The sequence below is a fragment of the Gnatocerus cornutus genome, chromosome 5, assembly GCF_029298725.1.
Source record: "Gnatocerus cornutus isolate USDA-ARS CGAHR chromosome 5, icGnaCorn1.1, whole genome shotgun sequence".
NCBI lineage: Eukaryota > Metazoa > Arthropoda > Insecta > Coleoptera > Tenebrionidae > Gnatocerus > Gnatocerus cornutus.
Genome location: NC_142237.1, coordinates 18,333,445 through 18,356,017, shown reverse-complemented (window position 1 = coordinate 18,356,017; position 22,573 = coordinate 18,333,445). Strand labels below are relative to the sequence as shown.

The window sequence follows — 22,573 nt, the reverse complement described above, 5'->3', positions numbered from 1 at the left end:
TCAAGTAGTCATTATAGTTTTGACAAAATTGTATTTACATTTCCGCATATTTGTACAAGGTGTTTATAAATGTTTCTAGCATCAAGGGTGGCTATGAATTGTCAAAGAAATTTGCCGCTCTTTACAAATGTGGGTTTCGGTTTTTCAACTGACATTTGCAGTTAACCTCAAACATGGAGCAAAGTAAGTTTTGAGAAATAAACTGTTCTAGTTGTCGTTCACAACCTGAAAATCAAAAACTTGGACACAAAACTGTAACTGAAACTTCGTTAACGTAAGTAACATTGTAAATAATTTTCTAAATAGTTATATTCACTATGAAAACAAAGCGGAAAAATAGTGCACAGAAATTCCAGAGTCACCCTTGATGCTAGAAACATTTATAAACACCTTGTATTATTTGTTTAAATTTTCGGAACAGGACGAAATGCAGGAAAAAGACAAGACGAAATGCTAAAATTCCTTGAAAACTTGTGGTCAGGTTGGAGAGGTTTAAAAATTGTTACAAAGATTTCAAACGTTTATTTCAGTGTGGAAAAAACAGCTAAATATTTTGCAGTTTTAAAATATAGCAAATGCCATTTTTAAAATATGCAGAAGGACGATCAATAAGGCACAAAAAATAACAAACCACGTCTTTGTAAAAGGTCGAAATTCAGAAATATAAAATTTCCAAATGCTCGAATTTCCTGAAAAATCAGCATTAATATTAAAAATGGTTTCAAAATTGGAAAAAAAATCACAAAAAATAAAACCACACAATATTTCAAACGTTTATTTCAATCCACAATTTTATAAATACGTAAAATGATGTTCAAAAAGGCCCAAAATACCGTGCAAATTATACCGAATTTAAGACAAATAAGCTACACACTCCTCGAGCTAAAGACCTCAAGAAGCAGACAATTTCACATTTCCTTACCTGTTGTACTGATATAAAGAAAATGCAAACACGTCCGCACCTGCAAAGTCTGGAAACCAACTGATTAGGATTACGCATGACATGACTTTACAATAAATTAGTAGTGCGAGTTTTTGCAATAAAAAAACTTAAGTGGGTAAGAAACAGACAATGGCGTTGGTAGTCAAGGCCATGCTAATTTAGGTCCTCAACACTGTAATTCATTGACAAATATCTCAATTGTTGCGAGCAATTAAAACTTCATTTGTCTTGCTTTACTTAGCGCTGTCAAACGCACCCTGCATCTTTTGGAAGTCGTCCAAGAAAAATCGCCCTAAAGAAAACCACTCACATTCATAAATATTTTATTACAAAAATAACATAAGATATTAATATCGAATAATATCGTTTGCCCTACGTGTATTGGAATAATATAACCAGTATCACAGTTATGTACACTACTTAAACTACACTACTTAACTTAAGTAAATATGATGTGTAGCTGCATGCTTAGTATTTACAATAAATGCCTTCCTTAATTGATAAAGTTAGTAATCCGACCTGACTTACATTGCAGATGGGGTTAATTGATTTTCATACAATCAGGCGCCAATTTCACGCCATTTGGCCAGCGATTGCATTTTTCTCATTTCGAAAGTCATTTATCAGCGACAAACGGTCCGTAAATAATGCACAATGTTGCAAAGGAGCGATTATTGCTCTGGATTTGCAATCCGGGAAATTTATTATTATATCCCATGATTTTTTCAGGGACTGATTTATATTGGGTGTTTAATATTTATTTGACGGGGGATAAAAAAATGCGAGGGTGGGAAGTGTCGACGATGATGAATGACGGGCTATCGGGGGACAAAAACAGTGGCGTGGTTTTAACGAGGTACAGTGGGCTGCCTACATTTCTATAATTTATTCGTCGAATTAAGACCAACGGAACAAAGCTAACGTTACTTCAACTTTTACAGGGAAATAAGCACACATAAATAGCTTTTTTTAGCCTGACCTAAGTTGACCGTAACTGGACGAATACAAACAAGGAAACTGATACTTGCAAATGCTAATTAGACCTTTGAAAACGCGACTTTGTTAGATCGCTTCAAATCTTTTGTGTTATCTCGAGCCAAATCTGACCCAGACAGTACCACACCACTGACCCACTTTCAGCTCTGTTCTAACCATTTAAGTAAACTTGCCCGTTTTAAGTAAAACTTTGAGTCAAAACTAGATAGACGACTTTGTTTCCGTCCGACTCGAGTTGTGTACAATTTAATTCACACACTAGACGTGTGCTACATTGTCATTTTTTCCCTTTCGACCGCTGAAATCCTTCCATTTACAATGTAAATCGTGTAATTGCGTGTGGAAATTAAAGTTTTTCCTGCAGAGCTCGTCTTAGTTCCTCCGTTGCTTTAGCCAAGTTCGTGTTCTGGATGGCTGCACGGATTTTTAAGTCGTCTTGTCGACTGTCATCGTAGATGTAATCTTTAGGTGGCTCGATGGGGTAAGAGCAACGAGAGCCGCTGCCGAATTTTGGGCGAGGGATGCGAACCCTTTTGACATCGACGAGCCACGATTCCATGACTGAAGTACCTAAAAAAGGCACAGAACGTGTTAGGTCGGGGTCATGTTTCTGGGGTAATTACGGGCATTTATTGTGGATAAGAAACATTAGAGGAGATAAAAAACTCGTTAAAAAAATGCAGGGACATTGCGGTTTGACTGTGTTTAAAAAGAATTACAAATTATTGGTTTTCTGTGTACAATAAATTGCAGTGGAGAAAAAAAAATGCGAGTGAGTTTATGCAAATAAGATCGGTTTATTGAGAATTAAAATTAACAACCGAATTGAATGGAAAATGATTTATGAAAATCTGTAAAATAAGAGGAAATATAAATTAAAATTTAGATTATTGTACAGATTAGCACTCGTTAAAATTTACTTTGATCAAAATTTGTCTAGTATAGACTCTACTAAACACAATAATTAATAGTATTAAATTTAATTAAAGTGAACTGGATAAGGAATGATACGGACTAAATCCAATTATGTTTTATTAAAACTGACAAAATGAATAAACTGAATATTTAATCAAGCCAGACTAAGTTAAATTAAATTAAATCAAATTAAGCGGGTTAAATTTGATTAAACTGAATAAACAGGGAAGAAAGAGCCTAAATTAAAAAAAAAATAAACCGTCAATTCTTCGATCAGATTACATTTAATGAAATTTTTGTTTTTGACCAAACTAACAAATTTGAACTAAACTGGTAAGAAATTGGACTAAAATTGAATTCGGACACAATTTGAGTTGATCAAAGTTCGACCAGAATTCAATTTGAACCGAAACCAGTCCAATTAATTTAATTCCGATCTTGAACGAACTATTCAACCTGAACTCAACGAAATTGGTCTTAATTCCGACTAATTGTAAGACGAGAATTAAATTACCGAGATTAAAGTTTCTTTGCCTGCTGGTCTCCGTTGCATCTATTCCTGTTCTTCACGACCTAGTTTCATCCAAACGCAAAATCATTTCTGTTAATTGCCGCATTTGGATAGATGATTTTTCAAAACTGCGCCAGTCACGAGAATTTCCTAATTAATTTCAAGCAAACGGATTAAAGTCGTAACTAACCTTTCAACTGCAGTGATCTTGAAATTTCTGAGAGAGGGTCTAAGAATCAAGTTAAACACTACCTAATTAACTTTGTTGAAACTTTCTACAGACTGAATAACGGGACGTGTTCCGTCATGAATGACTAGTTCACTAGGATAGTTAAATTAAAAACTAAACAAAGAGGAGGTTCACGTGTGTCTAGGTAGTTAACTTCTTAGCACGAATTGGTTACTATTTCCTCGAGCTATCTTTTTTGGTTATGAATCATTCTGTTCTTAATTAACGAGGAAGTTTTTGTGTGAAGATTATAGAATCATTTTCTAGTAATAACGGATAATTAATTGGTGATATGCGTCGGAGCGGATAAAACTGGTGCGGTTTTTGTATTCGTGGAAAATTTTGTTGTGGTTTATTCTTGATGATGCCGGTTATTGGAACCGGATAGGTGATCATTATATCATATAAATCACCGAACAAAAGTAATTGCTTTTAATGTTTGTGACAATTGGAAATTTAATTAAGTTGCCAAACTTTTTTCACAATTTCAATCAATTTTTCCACCACAAATGCTTGTCGTTTATTTACCTCCAACATGCAAATTTCGCTTTCCATGGCAACGAAATTCCAAGAAAAATCCCACCGAAGGTTACCATAATATCAGTGACTGTTTTTCAGTACATAAAGAAATTACTTGTAACCTTCACAACTCCTTTAATTATGTCTCAAGTTCGAACAATACGGCTAAGCAAATTTCGTTTATTTAAATTGGAATCAGTTTAATTACTTCGCACACAAAGACCAATTAAAATAAACAAGTAACTCTTGCGATTAAATCAGCGTTAGAAAATTTCAGTGCAATTGCAGTTTCACAGGCTTGACGGAACTTAATATCATAAGCGGGTAAAGGCCGCTTTCACTATGTGGGTACAACCGCCGTTTAAAACCAAAGAGTTGAACTGTAATTGGCAGGAAATTAAGAAGGCAATTTATTCGAAATGATTGGCTAAAAATAAATGTGCGTTTCTCTTGGATGTGGATATTGCAGCTGCATGCGTGATGTGGTTCACTTTCTTTAAGCTAAAATTGTTGAATAAAAAAGATTCAAACATTTTTACTAAGAAACTGGACTAAATGAGCTAAATTAGACTAAAACTAAATCATAAACACAAAATTGGACTAAAGCCGGCTAGAAATTCGGCTAAATTTAATTAATTTAGATGGACTTCATCGAGCCTAACATTAAGTAATTGGACTAAACAAGACCGAACAAGATAAATTACAAATCGAGAAAACAAAAATAATAAACAAAATTGAATTGAATTTAAGTATAATTTAAGACTAAACCATTTTGAAGTGAACTAAGTCAGACTAAAACTGAATCTCATACGCACTAATAATTTTATTTAAATTACCTAGAAATGAACTAAATCCGACTAATTCAGACTAAATTTAATATATTAAAGAAGCTAAATTAGGCAAGATTGAATCAAATTTAACTGAATTGAACTGATGAGTGCTTTAAACTGGCTCTATTTTGAATTGATATGAGATGACTTAAATTTATTAAATTAAATTGTAATGATCTTTCATTATTTATTTATAAAAAGAACAGTTTGCTGATATCACTCATTTAAATATTGGATTATTTTAATATTCAATAAATATGCAGATAAAGTTTAGTCCACAATTTGAATAATCGTAGTTTATAAAATTGCTACTCGTCAAATTAGCATAATTTCCTTTTACTGCTTTAATTATCGACGTTCATCTCTTTGTCACATTCGTTTGAATATTTAAATTTGAAATTTATCCATGGAACAATCTCTCCAAACAAGCTATTTATTGAATGGATAGCAATCTCTTTGTCTTGTAACAAAAACGAAAAACATCAGTGAATGATATAATAACTGAAGAATAAATGAAGACCAGTGAAGCGTGTCAAGACATAAAAACAATTCTTACACACCTTGAAATGATTACGAGTATTAGCATTTTACGGAAAAGCCTTTAACGGTATTGCCAACATTGAATTATAAATTTCCCTTAATAAAAACAGTTAGTGATATTGAGACGTCACAACTAGGGTTAAAGGTGCAGATGAATTACATAATGTTACGGTGGTGACCGCAACGGTACTTCAACATCTTAAAGCCTTCATCAGCGGCCGTTAAAACGTTCAAGATGTCTGTTATAACGATTTCCGACAACGTGACGACTGGTTAAATTGACGGCTTCGGTGATTTATCAGCAGCCTACGGTAATTCCGATGCACTACTTTTTTTGTACTACCAGTTTTGTCTCTATAGTAATTTTCGTGATTTGCATCGGTGAAGACACACCTAGAGAATTAATAGGCAGCTGAAAACACCTGTGTGACCCCGAAGACTTGACCGGGAGATTATCGAGATAGTATACGGTTATTAGGAGCGGTAAGTCACAGACTAGTGCCGCAATTGGTAATCTATCTCATTTATGAACTCGGTGGGTGATCCGTCAAACGCTCCAATGAAACTCGCTATTAATCATCGAGCCCTTTATGCACGTCGATGGAAGAATTTTTGATTTCTTGTGGGAACGCAGACTTCCTAGTTTAGGCTGTCATCATTATTTGCACTTTGCAGAACAACCGGAGCGACGTTCACGAAGCAATAAATATTACAAAATGCTACAATATAGTGCGTGTAATTTGCATTACTTTCCTCTCCCGACAAAAAGGGACTGGGGCAAAAGTTCCAACTTTCCAACACCCACCAAGATTGAAATTGGTATAATGATAGTTTTAATTGGCTATTTGCGCCCACTCCAGTGACACCGTTTCGAACTTTCAACCTCAGCATCACAAAATCAGAGCATCCCGAAGAAAGTAAGAATGCAGTTCTCTGAAACTTTTACTTCATGCTATTGGCGTTAATAAAGAAATTACCGATGCATTGCGGTACGAGAATAATCACTTTCACGATTCGTCATGAAGAGACTTCGATGATGCGTTACAAAGCGAACCGCGACAATGTCTGCAGAGCCTAGTGCAACACTGATCCATTTTTCCCACAAAGGCAAAACCGTGCAAAATCGTGATCTGCCCATTTTACGCTTTTTATAAAAGCGGGTTAGTATTTTTATGTTATACGGTAACGTAACTAACTTAACAATACTTAACGGATCGGGATACAGTTTTAATAAACACCAAGTTCGCAGTAAATTGGTTGGATGCAATGAGATCGTGAAAAAAGAAATTGCTTCGGTACCGCTCAAAGCGTTACGTATTTTTTATGCGATTTTGGATTTAAATAATCATCGTGATGGATAATTAGGCAGAACAAAAAGTACGGGAAAGCGGTGGATGCGTACAAGAAATCATTGTTATTATGTCTTCTAATCATGGTTGTTATTATCCCAGGGAAAAATAAGATAATGACTAAATTGCGCGGTTAAAAACCGAATCAATACATGGGAAATATCAACAGTTATAAATGAGACCAGCAGCTTCAATTCATTACGATGGCAGAGATAATTAAATGGGAAGGAATAGGAAATGCAAATAAATAAAATTGACAGAAAAAATTAATTAGCTTGTTTGATTTGGTGTGATTGCTAATTTATTTTAATCGGAGAAATTATGACAAGGCGGAGGATTTCAATTATGTTGGCAGCTCTGCGTGTTGTCTCAAAGTTTTTTTGACAGTTTGAGGTCAGATATTAATCTGAAATGGCTTTGACATGATAGCAGTGCTACCAACATTGCTACTTTAACCAATAAAAAATTTAAATTTTGAACAAATTTTTAAATTTTGGAAAAATCCAAAATACAGCGTCCTGAAACCTGAAATTTAAAATACATTTGAAAAGTCCAAATTTTAATATTCAGTATGAAAATTCGACCTGAAAACCTGATTCCAAAATTCTAGGTAAGATTGAAGTAACAAATAGGTAAACAATGGAACCACAAAATGGCAATAAATAAATCAAAATCGACAAAATAAGAAAAAACCGACAGAATTTGGATTCCTTTCGAATTCTCGCCCTTGCAATTTGTAATTGGTTTCAATTTCCAGTCGAGATGCATTCTGCCCAAGATTGTATTACAATCCAAAACGACTTCATTACAAGATTATGAAACGCTATATATAACATATCGAGCTCACAAATCATAGTTATGATTAATAGTAATAGTACTACAAACAACTTTTTTTTAATATATCAAAGGCTAGGCAGGTGAAAAACAAGTCCACAGACTGGTGTCACTAGTTTACATTTTTAGAACTACTTAGAAGAAAAAAATGAAAATGAAAGCTATGATAACGAAACAAAAAAGAAATGATTTTTTGAAAAATCGTCCTTTTCACTCTCCACTGCATTATTGCCACAGAACAACCATTGCAAGTTTCTTAACAAAATCAGACAATTCAATAAAAGAAAATACAAACCTGTTGGCAATGTATGGTAATGATACACTTGTCACAACGACCGTGCACTGAAATTATTACGTAACAAGAGCACGGTGTGGTACCACAAGTACCAGCGTCGCCAACGACGATACACAACCAACTGACCAACACGGTCTGATTGTGCTTTGTTTTGTTTGTTCCATGCTTACTCTATCCCAGGACCAGGTAAGAGATACAATGTTGCCACACTTACTTTCCTAGTGATAGTAGATGTAGTACCGTAGTAGTGCTTCATTTGGTACCTAATTCGAGGAGCTTACTTTCAGAAAGGTTAATGTGAACATGGCTTTATATCAGTTAGAGAAAGACTTCCGGGAATGAACGGCTAAGAAGCGTTCCGTAAATTGGTGCTATGAATTTTTCATTGCGCTTTTAGTAGGCTCATGCATAGATAGTTAATTAAGAGAGTAGCAGCTGCAAAAATAGTTAGATGACACTGATTGAAAGTAGCCTTTCAAGTTGTTTAACATTGAAATTTAAGCAGTATTTTTGGCGTTCGTTGTCGCAGAGAAAGTTGTTTTGATTCACCACCATTTGGACAACTCACAACCGTGTTAGTACCATTTTCTTTGCCCATAACTGTATAAATGTCACAAAGAAAACCTCCACTGGTCACTTTCCTCGCAAGAAATGCGGCGATGCTCTGTAAAATCTCAAAGAAATCTCATAACAATGAACTTGAGGAAAAACGACCATCAACCAAGAACGTGAAGATATGACCGTTATACTGTATAATTCGTTCCAAGTAATGAATTTCTAAAATTTCTCTCCCGTGTTCTTTCACTGGAAACAATGTACGACAAAGTTGTCATACCGACACAAGAAAAACAGCTCTGGATCTGTAGAAAAATTCACGCAAAGGAAAGCGCTTCATTATTCAATCTTTAATTATAACGTACGTGTCCATCGAACTGTCCATTAAAACTTTCAACGTAAGATAATAATATCTAATATCAATTGAAAGTGATTGAATTACATCACTAGATAACGGCAGTGGATTGACAGTTGTAATTACACATTTTTCTGTAAGCGACACGTAACATTTTTTAAAAAGAAGTCATTTCGACTTTTCCAATCATAACGCGGATGTGATGACTCAAAAATAAATTGGAATTATTTCCTGTCCGTTTACAACGGTATCATGAGCAAAAAGTCACAAAAATGACAATAATCATTTAATTAAATTGGATTTGTTTATTTGTAAATCAAGAAAATGTCATGGTAACTATTTATTAACGATTTATTCCCCTTAATTATTGCGACTCAAAACTGTTCTAAACTCAAAACACTCGTTTAACTTCTTTGTTTGTAATTTGTTTACATTACAACTCCTGATATGTTGTTGTTATTGATTACAGCTCCGTTCTAAAACTTGTTTGTTTGACGTAGTAAACTGCGTTACCCTTCATTTCTCTTAATAATTTTCTTATGGATTATGACTAGTTCAACTTTGCCATTTGTGATTTATTAAAAATGAGGAGTCATTTATTGCGTTCCAGTTATGAGTGGAATAATTAACAATTACAAGAAATGACTATTAAAGTTTGAAAGTTCAGTTTTACAATGTGACTCATAAGCATAAGTGTCAAAATAGCGACAAATTCAGGCTCGATTTACTGCGTCATGGTGAAATCTCTGTGGTTAATGGAAATTCGTTTACCTGCTATGTAGGTAACTAATTAATTGTGAAGAATTTTGACGGTTTGCGTAATGACAACAATCGATCTTTGTTTTAAGCCCAAGGAGAGGAAAGTCCTTATTTTACAAATTTTAGGACGCTCAAATTTAATTAACGAACGTTAATGATTATATCAAAAATAATATTTTAAATTTAAACATTTAAATCACAGAAACAAAAATTTTTCGTTGAACTAAACATGAAATCTAAATTCGAAAAAACAGTTGAACATGAACACGACTGCATAAACAAACCAGAAGCGTGGGAACCAATGAGGGTCTACATCTAGAAAACAGAGCGAAGTTTCTATTTACAAATTTATTTTTTTATATTATATTATAATTGCAATTTCAAATCCGCCAACAATACAGAAACGGTACCAACCAAATCATCCCAACTTTTGCCTCCTTTGTGCTACTTTTTATAAATGAATACCCACCACAATAATTTGTTGAAGTTCGAATTGATTGTATTACATTGTGATCTTACAAATTATACAATTTGAAATCACAATAATCTAATTTTGGTGAAAAGATTTAAAAATTGCGCAGTCATCGTTCTTTTCTATAAAACGTATTTGCGATGAGATTGCCACTGTCATTTGCGGTGGTCAAAAATGATCAATTAAACGAGTGTAAGTGATGTCTGCGAGGATAATCTTTAGATCTGGTAATTTTATTATTATTACACTCATGGTATATTTTTAGACTTAATCCGGCTGGAGAAGTGTACTTAATTGCCTAGTTTGCAAAGATAAATAAATGTGAACATGTCGTAATTACTTAACAAATAAATCGCCTTTAATTAACCAGATTAAGTTTCTCATTAGCATAATACAGCTCGAACAATGAGTAATTATTGTAATTTAATTAAAATTATTTCAGTCGTCATTCAAATACAGTATGTATGTACTTTCGATTAAATGGATTACGAAATTAGAGAAATTAGTCTTTTTGAAAAATCGTTACGCAACCTGGTGGATCATAAAGCGCACCCATCAAAGGTACCGTTACCAACGTTAAGGAAAAAAAAACGAACAGGAAACGGTCCGAATGACCGTCGAAAAATATAAATAAGTATGAATGTCTTGTGAGAATTCGTTTCATTAATTCACACATACAGTTAAACAGGAATGGCTCTGGCGGTACTTTATCTCTGATCGTTTTCTATACGGGGTGATTACGAAAAAGAAAGAAAGAAGACAACTATGGATTAAATCAAAGACAGGATGCGAGATTGTAAGGCATCTATTACGCCATTACTTCTTGAAAGATTCAATTAATTATTTAAAAATCGAAAATAGATTCACACAATGCGTTATAATGAAAAAGTACACTTTTAATTAAGGTTCAAGGTGAATCTGTCGTTGTGCTTACACCATTATTGTTGGGTATTTTTTATTTTCCACTATTAGCTTTTATTGTGCGTGTGTCTACCGTAGAAAGTTATAGCCATACTGTTAACTAATTAAGAAAAGCTAATCTGGATGAACCGGAATATTACTTTGTCGTTTGGTTGCTTGAAACTTCCAGAAAACTGTACTAAATTCGCTCATTTTTCAACTTTCACTAGCGCATCGGGTCATCAGTATTTAATAATCATTCTAATTTGTGCAAATTGGAAAAATTTCACCAATTAATTCTTACTTCACACTTTATGTAAGATTCTACGATTGTCAAACGAAACATCCTGTAAAAAACTACAGAATCTTGTTGAGAACATCAAGGGGTTGGCAAGGATTCCGGTCTTTAAAAAATTACTAAATGATATGGAAAAAACCACTAGGGTGAAAGCTGCCAACGGAAACATTTTTCTTTTTACGAAAAAACACTGAATAAAATTAGATTAAATTGTATTTCTGTTTTCTGCCGGGTCTATAATTAGATTATTATATTTGGGCATAATTGGCAGTGCGACAGTTATGAGATACTTTTGTGAAGTTGTCAGAAGCAAAACGAGCATTTTAGAAAGTATTTATAGCAATCTAATTAATTTAGTAACATTGTAAGAGTATTCAGTTGACGGAGAAAATTTGATTGCTCAAGTTTTAGTTTTCGACGTTTTTCTTCATTTAGTCAGATATTGCCACCCTTTGGATATTTAGTTCCTTAATTTTTAGACAGACATTGAATTCTGTTTAGGCTTCTTTTAGGTTAATTAGGTCTACATCCTAGGAATTAATTAGCAATTTCTGATAAAAAAAACTGGAAAAAATGCTCCTAATGTATGCGAAGATTTTTCAAATTTATGATTTTTAAAATATAGGAGTACAATTTTATATACAATTTTTTGTATTTTATTTCTGGAGCTCTGAGGAGTCCCGGCCCACTCCTAATTTCGCAACATTTATTATTATGTCTTTGAACAACAGACCCATAAATCTTCACGCGATTAGATTTGCAAAATCGCAACCGCAAAGGACTTTTTTTGTACCCGTAAAAAGATAAGCAGCCATGCAAATGTGTCATCACCAAATCAAGAAAGTAGTATTTCTTCTGCGCCGGTGCAAAAAAAAACGTCTCGTTGAAATCTCCCAGTCGCTAGAACGGACATTTTTAAAACAAAGGATTCGAAAATTCTTTAAATCAGAGCCGAAATTCGTAGGTGTGACTTTCCGACATATTTATTGATAGTAATAAAACTAATTTATTTAATGGCCTTTGTTTGAATTTACTGCTGATTTAACCTATCTGCAAAGTAAGTACCGAGCTCGTCGTACCTTAACGTGTCGCGCACAATTCCATTCATTGACCCACGCACCTTTATGGGTAAGTAGTACCGAGGCATGGTACCACAGTACCATGAGTGTGGGTTTCATGGTTCTCGCGTATCGGGAGAACATGAGAACGAAGCGGTTTCAACGGTGAGCGCGAAGTCGTACCTTTGTTCAAGCATTCTTACAAAAATCGTTGCTCGTCATGTGGAACTAATAACAGTCAAAATAATTGACTTTGTTAATTGACAGCAAATCGATGTAAAAAAACGATTAAGAGCAATTACGTTGGAATTTTCATCTCTTAACGATGGTTTTAATTTTGATGTCTTAGTGCGGTACTGATAAAATAAAGTTATCTGTCAAGAGTAAAATTAATGTAGCGTAGCGATGGGACCTCCTTGGACGTAATTGCGTCCTTAAATCGTGAAATCAATTTCGCAGAGCTGTGTAAAAGTCTAGGGTTATTTATTGTTGTTGGTTTTCACGGCAAGAACCATTTTTGTGTTGGTACCGCGTTCTAAATCGCAATGGAATGTTTGCAGAGCGGGTACCTTGGCGGTCTGCGGTCGAGCTTGGGAGGGTGGACGCAGAAAGTCAAGTCTTGGTACTGGGGCAGACCTCTTGTAAGTTTTAGGCCCTTCAGAGCACTCCAGCATGCGGCCTTATAGATTGGGCACACGTACTACATGTCTTGTAGCCCAAACAGTTGAAATTTGTGCCTGCAGTACTCTAAAAAAAAATTCTTCTCACTCCAGCACTGTATAGTTTCATGCACATGCTTACAGGACTAAGAAGAGTACTACAAGCATCTTTACGCGCCATTGACTGTGGCCACACGACAATTCACGATTTATTGGCTGGGAGTTTAGTGATGCTTTTCAGAACTGCCTTTCTGCATTTCAGCGGCTCTTAGACGAATGCAAACGTTTAAATCACGGTTATATGCAACATAAAAAATTGGTACCAACTTGAAAACCGCCTCTAAATCGTGACAAACACAACAACCCGATTGGCATATTTAGCATTTTCTTTTTTTCCTCTCTGAGTGTATGTAGTTTTGTGAATTGTCCAATCACTTTCATTGAACACTGAGACAAAATTACACTAGAAAATTGACCGTGGACAAAATTGGGGTACGACTTTGGTATCAAGAAATAACTTTCATCGTCCACACAGCATGGGGCATGTTCAATTCTAGATTTAGTGCACCTTTTGTGAAGAAAAAGAAGTTCCATCCTACGATGTAGCTTCATTTTCCCCTGAGTATGATGTAGTTCTATGTATGTTTGGTGATTTTAGACAGAATTTATGCTTCTTGTCTTAGTGTGTAGAAATAAAATGTCAACTTTCCTGACCGTTCTTTATGGTTAATGAAAGTTAAATGAAACGTTATTTTCATAATCAAAACAAATTGATATCTTACAGATGCAGCAAAACGAGTAAAAATTCATGTTTATTAACTTACTGAGCGCGCTCAAGCTGTTTCTATTTATTTATGGACAAATAATAATAGAATGAGAGTTGGTTTATATTCTTAGTTTAAATGTGGAAACGAATTTATTAGTGTCTATTTCTCGTTATTGCTTAGTATGTTTTACAATAAACGGCGTTTATGTTTAGAAAATGGAATCGAATAATTATTGTTGAGACGTTAATGATCTTCCTCTTTCATGCTTTATTCAAACGAGCAGAAAGGTGTACAAGAAACTAATTAAAATGTGAAATGTTTTACTGTTACAACGCTAAAGTTACGATGGGGTTTGTAGAATGCTTAAATTACAGACAACATAAAACATAACTGAATAAACATTTGTTAGGCTAGTTTTTTCTTTGCGGTACTTCTTTTGTTGTTTAATTGTCGGGTTTTGAACTTCAGGATTAAAAATATCAATCTGTTTTGAACTAGTTCACTTTATCTCAATGTTGCAAATAATTATCAAGTTTAATAAGTTTGATGTGACAACTTTCAGGTTCCGAAATATTCAAGTTGTTGAGTTAAGTTTCCATATTTAAGTTTATAAGAGTTAGGTAGTTCTGGAAATTATGAAATAATATCTCAAAGTCCGAGAGTTTTTAAATCTGAATTTTTTCCAACATATAAAAATGAAAGTAAGGGAACTAAAAAAGTTTACCCAAAAACCGGCCATGAAATAAAGCGTGACAAACTTTTAATTTTCTGACGAAAGAAACTCAATAAAACCAACCGCACCATTAATTGTCATCACTTTCACTTCAGTATTTGGGTTCCCAAGTAGGTCACCACAAAACAAAAAAAGAAGTGTTTCCCTTTTAGCTCGTTGTATTGTCAATGGTCGGAAATTTCTCCACTTTGAAACTCGCTATCTCCTTTAACTTGTCCCAAAAATGTTATAGGAATTGGCTCATAAGCTATCCCGAAGTTTCGACATGAAGGACGAGCAAGCACTGTTAGAAGGCGAAGGAGGAATGCGCCGCCACCAATCCATGCAACGACTGGCACGGGATGGGCTTTCGGAAGGACAACGCGAAGTTCCCAGAGTGACCCAAGACGAAGAAGGTAACTTGAGAGTGACCGTGAAGAAGACGAAGCCCATCTTAGGTATTGCTATTGAAGGAGGCGCCAACACGAAACATCCTTTACCGAGAATTATCAACATAAATGTAAGTGTAGTGCGCTTCCTGTTGTATTTTAACAGTAAGACTCATATATTGCAATTATGACAGTATGCGTTTAGTTAAGGCAGTTATCGCGTATCCACGCAAGATAATTGCGATAAATAACAGAATTTGTGTAATAAAGTGAAGATCGTGACAGTTGTTAGGAGAGTTTATTGGTGAGAAATCGCTGACAAGGCTGGATAACTTGTACCGTGTTACACGCTCGAGGTACCTGCGTACTGCTTATTACGACTGACTCAAAGGCTTAGGCTTCTTTGCATTTTTGAGTTGGATGGAACATTGTTAAGCTGACCGTGAATCTATGAGAAAATATAACTATGCAAAGCTTGTCCGCTTGGGATTCCGAGACCATCAATTAGGGAGCAGACGAAAAAATGGAAATATTAACGCAATGACGGAGATTATTTTATATTAATGTTATTGTTAAAGAAACATGGCGCCCAGTCTTCAAATAAAAAGCCAAAAAACCTGTCTGCCAAGACACCAATAAAGAGTATATTAAGTAACAAGGGATTAAAATGGTTTTTACTGTCGAGGGGCGGTTCAAAGCCCGAACACAAAAATCTGAAATCAAAAAAAGTGCATAAATAATTACCCGCATCTAATCCCCCACCTCGTTTTACCTCGCCTCTTTGCATAACAAATATATTACCGTTTGTTCCACAAGACACTTCGAATATTCACGCCCTCGGCATGTCTTCCCGTTTTTTCGCTCATCTCAAGCCTCACCTACACCACCACCTACTTCCGCGTGCTAAATTAATAAATCCTCTTGTATAGGAAAATGGTGCGGCTTACAGCGCAGGAGGCTTAGAAGTCGGACAACTGATCCTCCAAGTGGACGGAACCCGCGTAGAAGGTCTTCAGCACCAAGACGTAGCACGTTTAATAGCCGAATCGTTTGCTAGGAGAGACCGCGAAGACATAGAGTTCCTGGTTGTCGAGGCAAAGAAGAGTAACATGGAGCCGAAACCCACGGCTCTTATCTTCTTAGAAGCTTAACATTTGCTTAGCCTCCCCGCTAGCGACCCACCGGGTCCCAGCCATGTCACCGACTGAACTCTACACTACTACATATCACGTGTATCATAAAGCGAGATTTCTTTGTTATTAGAAACACGATTATCGCCTTAACAATGAAATCTCGCTGTAGAAGTAGTAGGTGGAGGGCTGTACCCATTTATTTACAACTACAGATTTAAATGTGTCCCTTGGGCGAAGCGCCCATTTTAAAGACTGACTTTTTTGTTGCGTTCAATCATGGGTTCCTTTGGTGTTTTATGAGAGCAGGATGGGGGCGGCGGAAAAAACAACCGAAGGAGACTTTTGCATTTCAAATCTGTTGGTACCTCTGTCTGAAATGTCAAACCCTATGGACAGCGCTACCCACATTTCGTTGTTTCTTCGGTCTCCCCTTCGATTTATCTTGAAGGTACATAAATGGGTGCAGTTCTTCGTAGGATCAATATAATATGCATTGTAACCATTGTATCAAAGAACATCTCAACTCATTAATTGTTACTTGTTGTGTACAGCTTTAGTAATACGCTTTCGTTGTAAGCAAATGGTTGTGCATATTATAGAGTCACGTGTCAACCAACATATTGTGGCTTCGGTGACACCAATTGCAAATTCTAGAGGGAGAGGCACTCTATATCACAAGAAATCAACATTGTAAATACACTATATTTTCCAACCTATCAAACTATTTTGTAAAAATGCAGTATTAATAAGTAATACAAAGAAAGATGTCTAGCTAATGATAGCTGTGCCAAAATACCCAAAAAAAATAATCGAGCCTTAGTAACCGAAAGCGACATAAATGTGCTTCATTGTGTTATCACCTGAGGTTAGTCCGAATGAGCTGTTCGAAAACTTAGCACTTTCGTTTGGGTGTAACTGGAAAATCGCAAGAAAACTGACGGAAAATTGAACCGTTTCAATGTCTGCCTTCACTGCATTTTGCAAGCACTGTTGATTTTGTGCGCTAATGTAAATAATGTTAATTTAGATTTAAGTGCGGAAAATAGCAGATAGAAGTAGAGCTTAAAGCGACAGAGTATTTACAGTGTACTAAATTCCGGTCTTTATACAGATTGCAAAAGTAGCAATAACAGTGAAAAATCATATCTGAGAACATTCTAAAAATTAAAATAGTCACCAGAACGAACGGCAGCGTTGACCTACAATCTGTACAAAAACTTCAAATTTAGCTGTTATTGTTGCGTATCGGCTAAACTACATGTAAATAGTATTAAAATTAGGTGCTAAAATTGAGTTATTTCATAACATTTGTAAATTTTATTAAGTTGTACTAATGTTAATGATTGTTGTTAAAGAACGTGTGATTTTAATAATTATAACGAATCAGGGAGTAATGTTATATTGACCTTGAATCATCCGTTGTTGTGTTACTAAAAAAATTTAACAAAAATTGTCGTTTCGTTGTTTTAGAATGAAGAGACAAGGAATAGACTGTAACTGATAACAGTTTCGTTGTGAATTACAAATGACCAATATCCCATTGTAGTGTGCCAATTTCAAATTAAGAATAACAATAGACTTTATAAAACGCTTTGAAATTTTATTCTGAATACTTGCTTTTATTTTTTATACCGACAAACCATTTTCGTAGCAGTGGGTGGTTTAACAGTCTCTTTCAAATATTTGTTCTTCTATAGCTTCTATGTATCATACAATTTGTTATTCATTAGCAATTGTTCTTCTTTCACTACCAAGGTTTTTGATATTAAAACGACACGAATTAAAATTCTTATTGTAATAGGTATATCTAAAAATGAACTTTACCTGATAATCATGCACACATGAGAAATTTTTAAATATAACCAAAGTGTATATAATCCAGAATTTATTGATAATTATATAAAATCCGTTGTTTTAATATTAGATTTAAATTGTTGTTGATTTTTATTATGATTCTTTCATTTATACGTAATGTTAAGTGAATGCCACAATCACATTAATTAACATTGTTTTACACTATTCATACGCAATTTTAATAAAGAATGGAAATATTACGATTTTTATTGAACTTCTTTCGGTTTCTTTCCTTTCAAATATTGAGTGATAACAATAAATAAACAGATTGGTTACTCTTTATCACTTAATTACATGACAGAAAACAACTATATAACTTTAGTTTAAAGAAATATAATCAAATCACATTCGAAAATTTAAATATGCAATTCGAATAGTTGGCGGAGGCGACACTAGCGTCACCTTCATCCTTGTGTCGTAATTACAAATAAAAAATTCTAAATTCGCTTAAAACTGCTCTAATCTTAAAGCGTGAAAACTTTAAAGCAAGAAACCAAATTGATAAAAAGAACAATAATAATGAAAATGGAAAAACTCGGTCACCCCTTCCTTGGCTTGTATGGACCGATACTATCATGAATCGGAATGTTAAGAATTTTCAGCTACCAACCTTAAACTCCTTGAAATAACATGCTTTCCTGCTTCCAAACATTTACAGAAACAGTGTCAAACACAAAAACTCTTTCCACAGCATGGGAAAACACAAAACACCTTGTTAAAACACCAACTTGATGACTCTTCGAAACTCGCGGAGACAAAACTAGCGCTATCTTCATGGTGTTGCCACCATCGTAAACATAAAATTTCAAGTTTTCTAACAAAACTATTTTTTTAGATTAAAATAGGATTGAAAACTTAAAATAAAACAAAAATTAAGAATACTAAACGCGTCGTTATGCGGAAAATTACAATTTCAAAAAATGATTTGGTGTAATTTTGAATATATTAAATCCGAGCACCCCTCATGGGTTGTGCAATGGACTAGTCCGTTTTGAATAAAATAATCCATTTTTTTTCTAAGCTCACACCTGTCGCGACAAATTCTAATTCTAAGTAATTAAGAAAACGTGTTTTGATTTTTTACAGAATTTGGGATTGAATAATTTTTTGAGAACAAAAAAAAATGTAGTTGCCTTTGCTCTAAGTTTTGACAGATCGTAAACAAAATTTGACAACCCAGAATGCGTTCAAATGTCGGCTTCTTCCTAAAAACATTTCTGGGCATTATAGGTTTGTTTCTTTATTGCGAATACATCATCTACTACTTCGTTATCCGTGACGTAAGTATCAACAAAATCTCACACGAAAGTGGGGTTATGGTTTTGTTATTAGTGTGAGTGGCCGGAACTAGACCCCAAAAATGAAGACCCTTCTATCGAACAGACGAACTATAAGCCTGTTAAAATCATGGTTCTCGCAGACACACACTTGTTGGGATCCAGAAATGGGCATTGGTTTGATAAATTGCGCAGAGAGTGGCAAATGCATAGAGCTTTCCAAACGGCGATAGCTTTGTTGCAGCCTGAGTTAGTGTTCGTTTTGGGGGATCTTACTGATGAGGGACTGTATTGTAGTAATGAAGAGTTTGAGTACTATGTAAAGAGGTTTTATAGCTTGTTTGCTGTTCCTCAAAGTACCCAGTTGCATGTTGTTGCAGGAAATCATGATATGGGGTTCCATTACAGGCACGTGCCCCTTTCGTGGTCATGCAAATACTAATATCTTGTTTATAGGGTAAGCCCTTACTTGAATCAGCGATTTGTGTCAGCATTTAATGCTCCTGCAGTTCAAATGCTCTCAGTTAGAGGAAATCATTTTGTATTAGTCAACAGCATGGCTATGGAGGGCGATGGGTGCTTTTTATGCAAACCAGCAGAGTACCAACTTACCAGATTTGAAAGTAAGTCTCTTCAATTAGCTTTTCTTTTCTAAAAATACAACTTCAGGGGCGTTAAAATGTACCAAAGGGACTTACACAGGGAAATGCGAGACTAAGTTGAAGATGTATAGCAAACCCATCTTGATGCAGGTACATTCTGAACATTTCTAGTATCTCTGACCTGACCAAAATTGTAGCACTATCCTCTATACAGGCAGTCAGATTTAGAATGTAATGACTTTGATGCAGCTCCTGACCCCATAAAACAAGAGCGTTTTCGTGAGAGATGGGAATGCTTAAGCCAAGCAGCCACAATTCAAATTCTTAACCAGATAAAACCACGAGTAGCGTTATCTGGGCATACCCATCATGGGTGCACAAGGCCTCTACCAATAGGAGATGGAATAGAGATCACAATGCCAAGTTTCAGTTGGAGAAACAAGGATAATCCTAATTTTGGCCTTGTATGTCTTTAGTTCAAAACTCCCATGTCTAATTCCTAAATTTCAGGGAATTTTCACCCCAAACAACTACGCTTTTATTAAATGCGAGATGCCTAAGGAGAGTACTATAATCACCCTCTACATGTTAGGTTTTTCACTGCTCCTACTCTGGATAGTTTACTCAATGTGTACAAGACCAAGGAGGTATAAATACAAATCTCGCTGACGATTTGGGATTCTGTGGGGTTTGTTTAACGAACCTCGGTAAAAAAGATGGGGTCTATATGATCCGCGTTCATTTGGGCTTTGGATTTTGTTCTATGTTGGTAGCTCTGTCTGTCAACAGACAGAATCATATAGTGTTTTTTTTTGTATCAAGAGAAAGAAGACGGTGTTACTGTTTAACATTAATTCCACGTGGTTCGAATTAAATCGATAAAATGACACCGTTTTGTGTAATTTAATCACCTCATTACCAATAAGTATTATTAAGAACACATCGTTGCCAAAGCAATACTATAGAAGACTGAAGATAAATTTTAATAAAGTGTTATAAAAATGAAGTAAAATGGTGAGTTTATTGTGTTATGCAAATATTACGTGTCGCCTTTGTCTTCCAATTTGTGGCAAACTTTAACTTGATGTTGCAATTTTACATGTATTTTATGAAGTACACGAAGTCTCAGAATGCACTTTTTTTTTGCTTAAAAATCTAGTAAAATTTTAATTTAGGCTTGTCATAAACTTAATTTGTTGAATAATTCTTGCGGTTAGTGCATTGTTACAGCTTTTTCTACAACTGCATAATTGCAAATGTAAATTTAATGGGTTACTTGATGTAATAATGTTAAACTCTTCATTTGATGACCCAAACTTTACGGTCACTAGTTTTTGCAAAAATAAGAAAAACTTTTACAACAGGATTATTTATTACGTATGCGGATTGATAACAAGGTGACTTTCAGTTTTTTTGTTTCCTTTTCCGACTACGTAGTTTTTATTGATTTACGTACATCTGCAGGGTAAGACGTAAAATATGTGTTAAAATTTAATTCAAATAACTCTATTTTAAATATTGTGAATTTATGTAAAATATCTTCTATTTTTCTATTGATATAACTGAAGTTAGAACGCTAGAAACTGTTTTATCAAGAAAAGACATATTTTTAGATGTATTATTGGCGACAACGAAGATTGACCGATTTTTTGTGGCAAATTTTCATAATGTAAATCAGGCTTTGAACAGTGGCGTTCTTTGAATTTTCTCTAAAACAATATTTAAAAAAAAACTAAAAAGTGGCTACAGCCGATTCTTGAGCTGCTGTCCGCTAAGCCAGAAAATGCTTGGTATCAAGACAGGTACCAGGGCTTCTCAAACACAAAACCAAATAATATATTCGCTAAAATTTGTAAGTGCAATCATCCCCTTTAACATCATGAATGCGTCAATATCTATTTATTTATTATTTATGTAATTTATTTATTTAAATGATAATTTGGGTAGAGGGCAAACTCTGTTATTCTTCGCAACCATTTTTGTACCAATTTTGTTATTGCTGCTCTGTTGTGGATACATTTTGGGTAGTTTGTTGTTTTCTTTTTCCAACCCCTGATATCAGATGTTATAAACATCCAACCGATGGTCGTATCAAATTCACAAAAAAAAAACGTAAGTCGGGTAATTAAGATGTGATTATTACTGATTTACAACAGTCCCATTTTATGGCTTAAAGGACACCAATTCGGAAATCGCCTGTACATTAAATCTTTAATTAAACTGGTCGTTAAAGAGCAGCTGCTGCTGATTTAAACGTTAGCAAAAGGTGGGTAGTTTAACAAAGGTCTGGCAAGAAAAGTTCAATTTTTAAGACTATGAACTTCTAACAAAAACCAGGACAATGCTTTGCTGGAACATTTTCCTCAGAATCCTTTTGAGAAGACGATAGCAACTAGCAAAGTAATGCAGTTTCCACTGCAAACAATTTAGATTCTCACAAAAAATCACTTAGAACCTTATAATTTGCACGTCGCGATTGAAATGATAGTTAGAAGTACGCCTATGGTTTAAAGCTTAGTTAGTTTTTCGTTGTCATCAATATAATATGCATTTTACAGATTTCTGTATAATTTTTCATATTTATTGATGTTTGTATGTATGTAAATGTGTCATTAAAATTTATGTATTAAAGAAAAAGTCAAGAGAAGAGTTTTGATTTATTTTATTTAAGTTTAGTTTTGGTTATGATAGGGAAATAAAAAACGTTCGTCTTAGTTTGACCATTCACTTGTCAAAAAAAGTCAAAAGTTCCAAATTTAATGTATGACAGGTACAGCTACCATCGAACTTGCGTCATTTCAAACTTCTAGAACACGGCGTTT

The 22,573-nt window shown here is 34.6% G+C and overlaps 3 protein-coding genes across 5 annotated transcripts in view; 2 read left to right on the top strand and 1 right to left on the bottom strand.

Annotated features, from left to right (window-relative positions):
* dysc (whirlin protein dyschronic) overlaps positions 1–17,609 on the top strand; it is a 42,834-nt gene extending 25,225 nt beyond the window's left edge. For all 3 annotated transcript variants that reach the window (XM_088037842.1, XM_088037843.1, XM_088037841.1), the window contains 2 exons: positions 14,750–15,016; positions 15,815–17,609. In XM_088037842.1, the coding sequence (XP_087893968.1) occupies positions 14,750–15,016; positions 15,815–16,036 (489 nt within the window). In that variant the 3' untranslated portion in view covers positions 16,037–17,609. The remainder of the gene's footprint in view (positions 1–14,749; positions 15,017–15,814) is intronic.
* On the bottom strand, positions 1,254–8,052 carry LOC148175366 (uncharacterized). Its single transcript, XM_088037845.1, has 2 exons — positions 7,962–8,052; positions 1,254–2,509 (listed from the first exon to the last, which is right to left on the bottom strand). Exon 2 carries the CDS (start codon positions 2,496–2,498, stop codon positions 2,286–2,288), a length of 213 nt encoding a protein of 70 aa, XP_087893971.1. The 5' UTR covers positions 2,499–2,509; positions 7,962–8,052; the 3' UTR covers positions 1,254–2,285.
* A 1,242-nt stretch (positions 17,610–18,851) lies between the features above and the next one.
* On the top strand, positions 18,852–22,398 carry LOC148175364 (metallophosphoesterase 1-like). The gene is made up of 6 exons (XM_088037264.1): positions 18,852–19,152; positions 19,205–19,557; positions 19,606–19,772; positions 19,819–19,901; positions 19,949–20,215; positions 20,262–22,398. The coding sequence occupies exons 1-6, from the start codon at positions 19,054–19,056 to the stop codon at positions 20,418–20,420; spliced, it is 1,128 nt and encodes a 375-aa protein (XP_087893390.1). The 5' UTR covers positions 18,852–19,053; the 3' UTR covers positions 20,421–22,398.
* Positions 22,399–22,573: the final 175 nt, after the last annotated feature.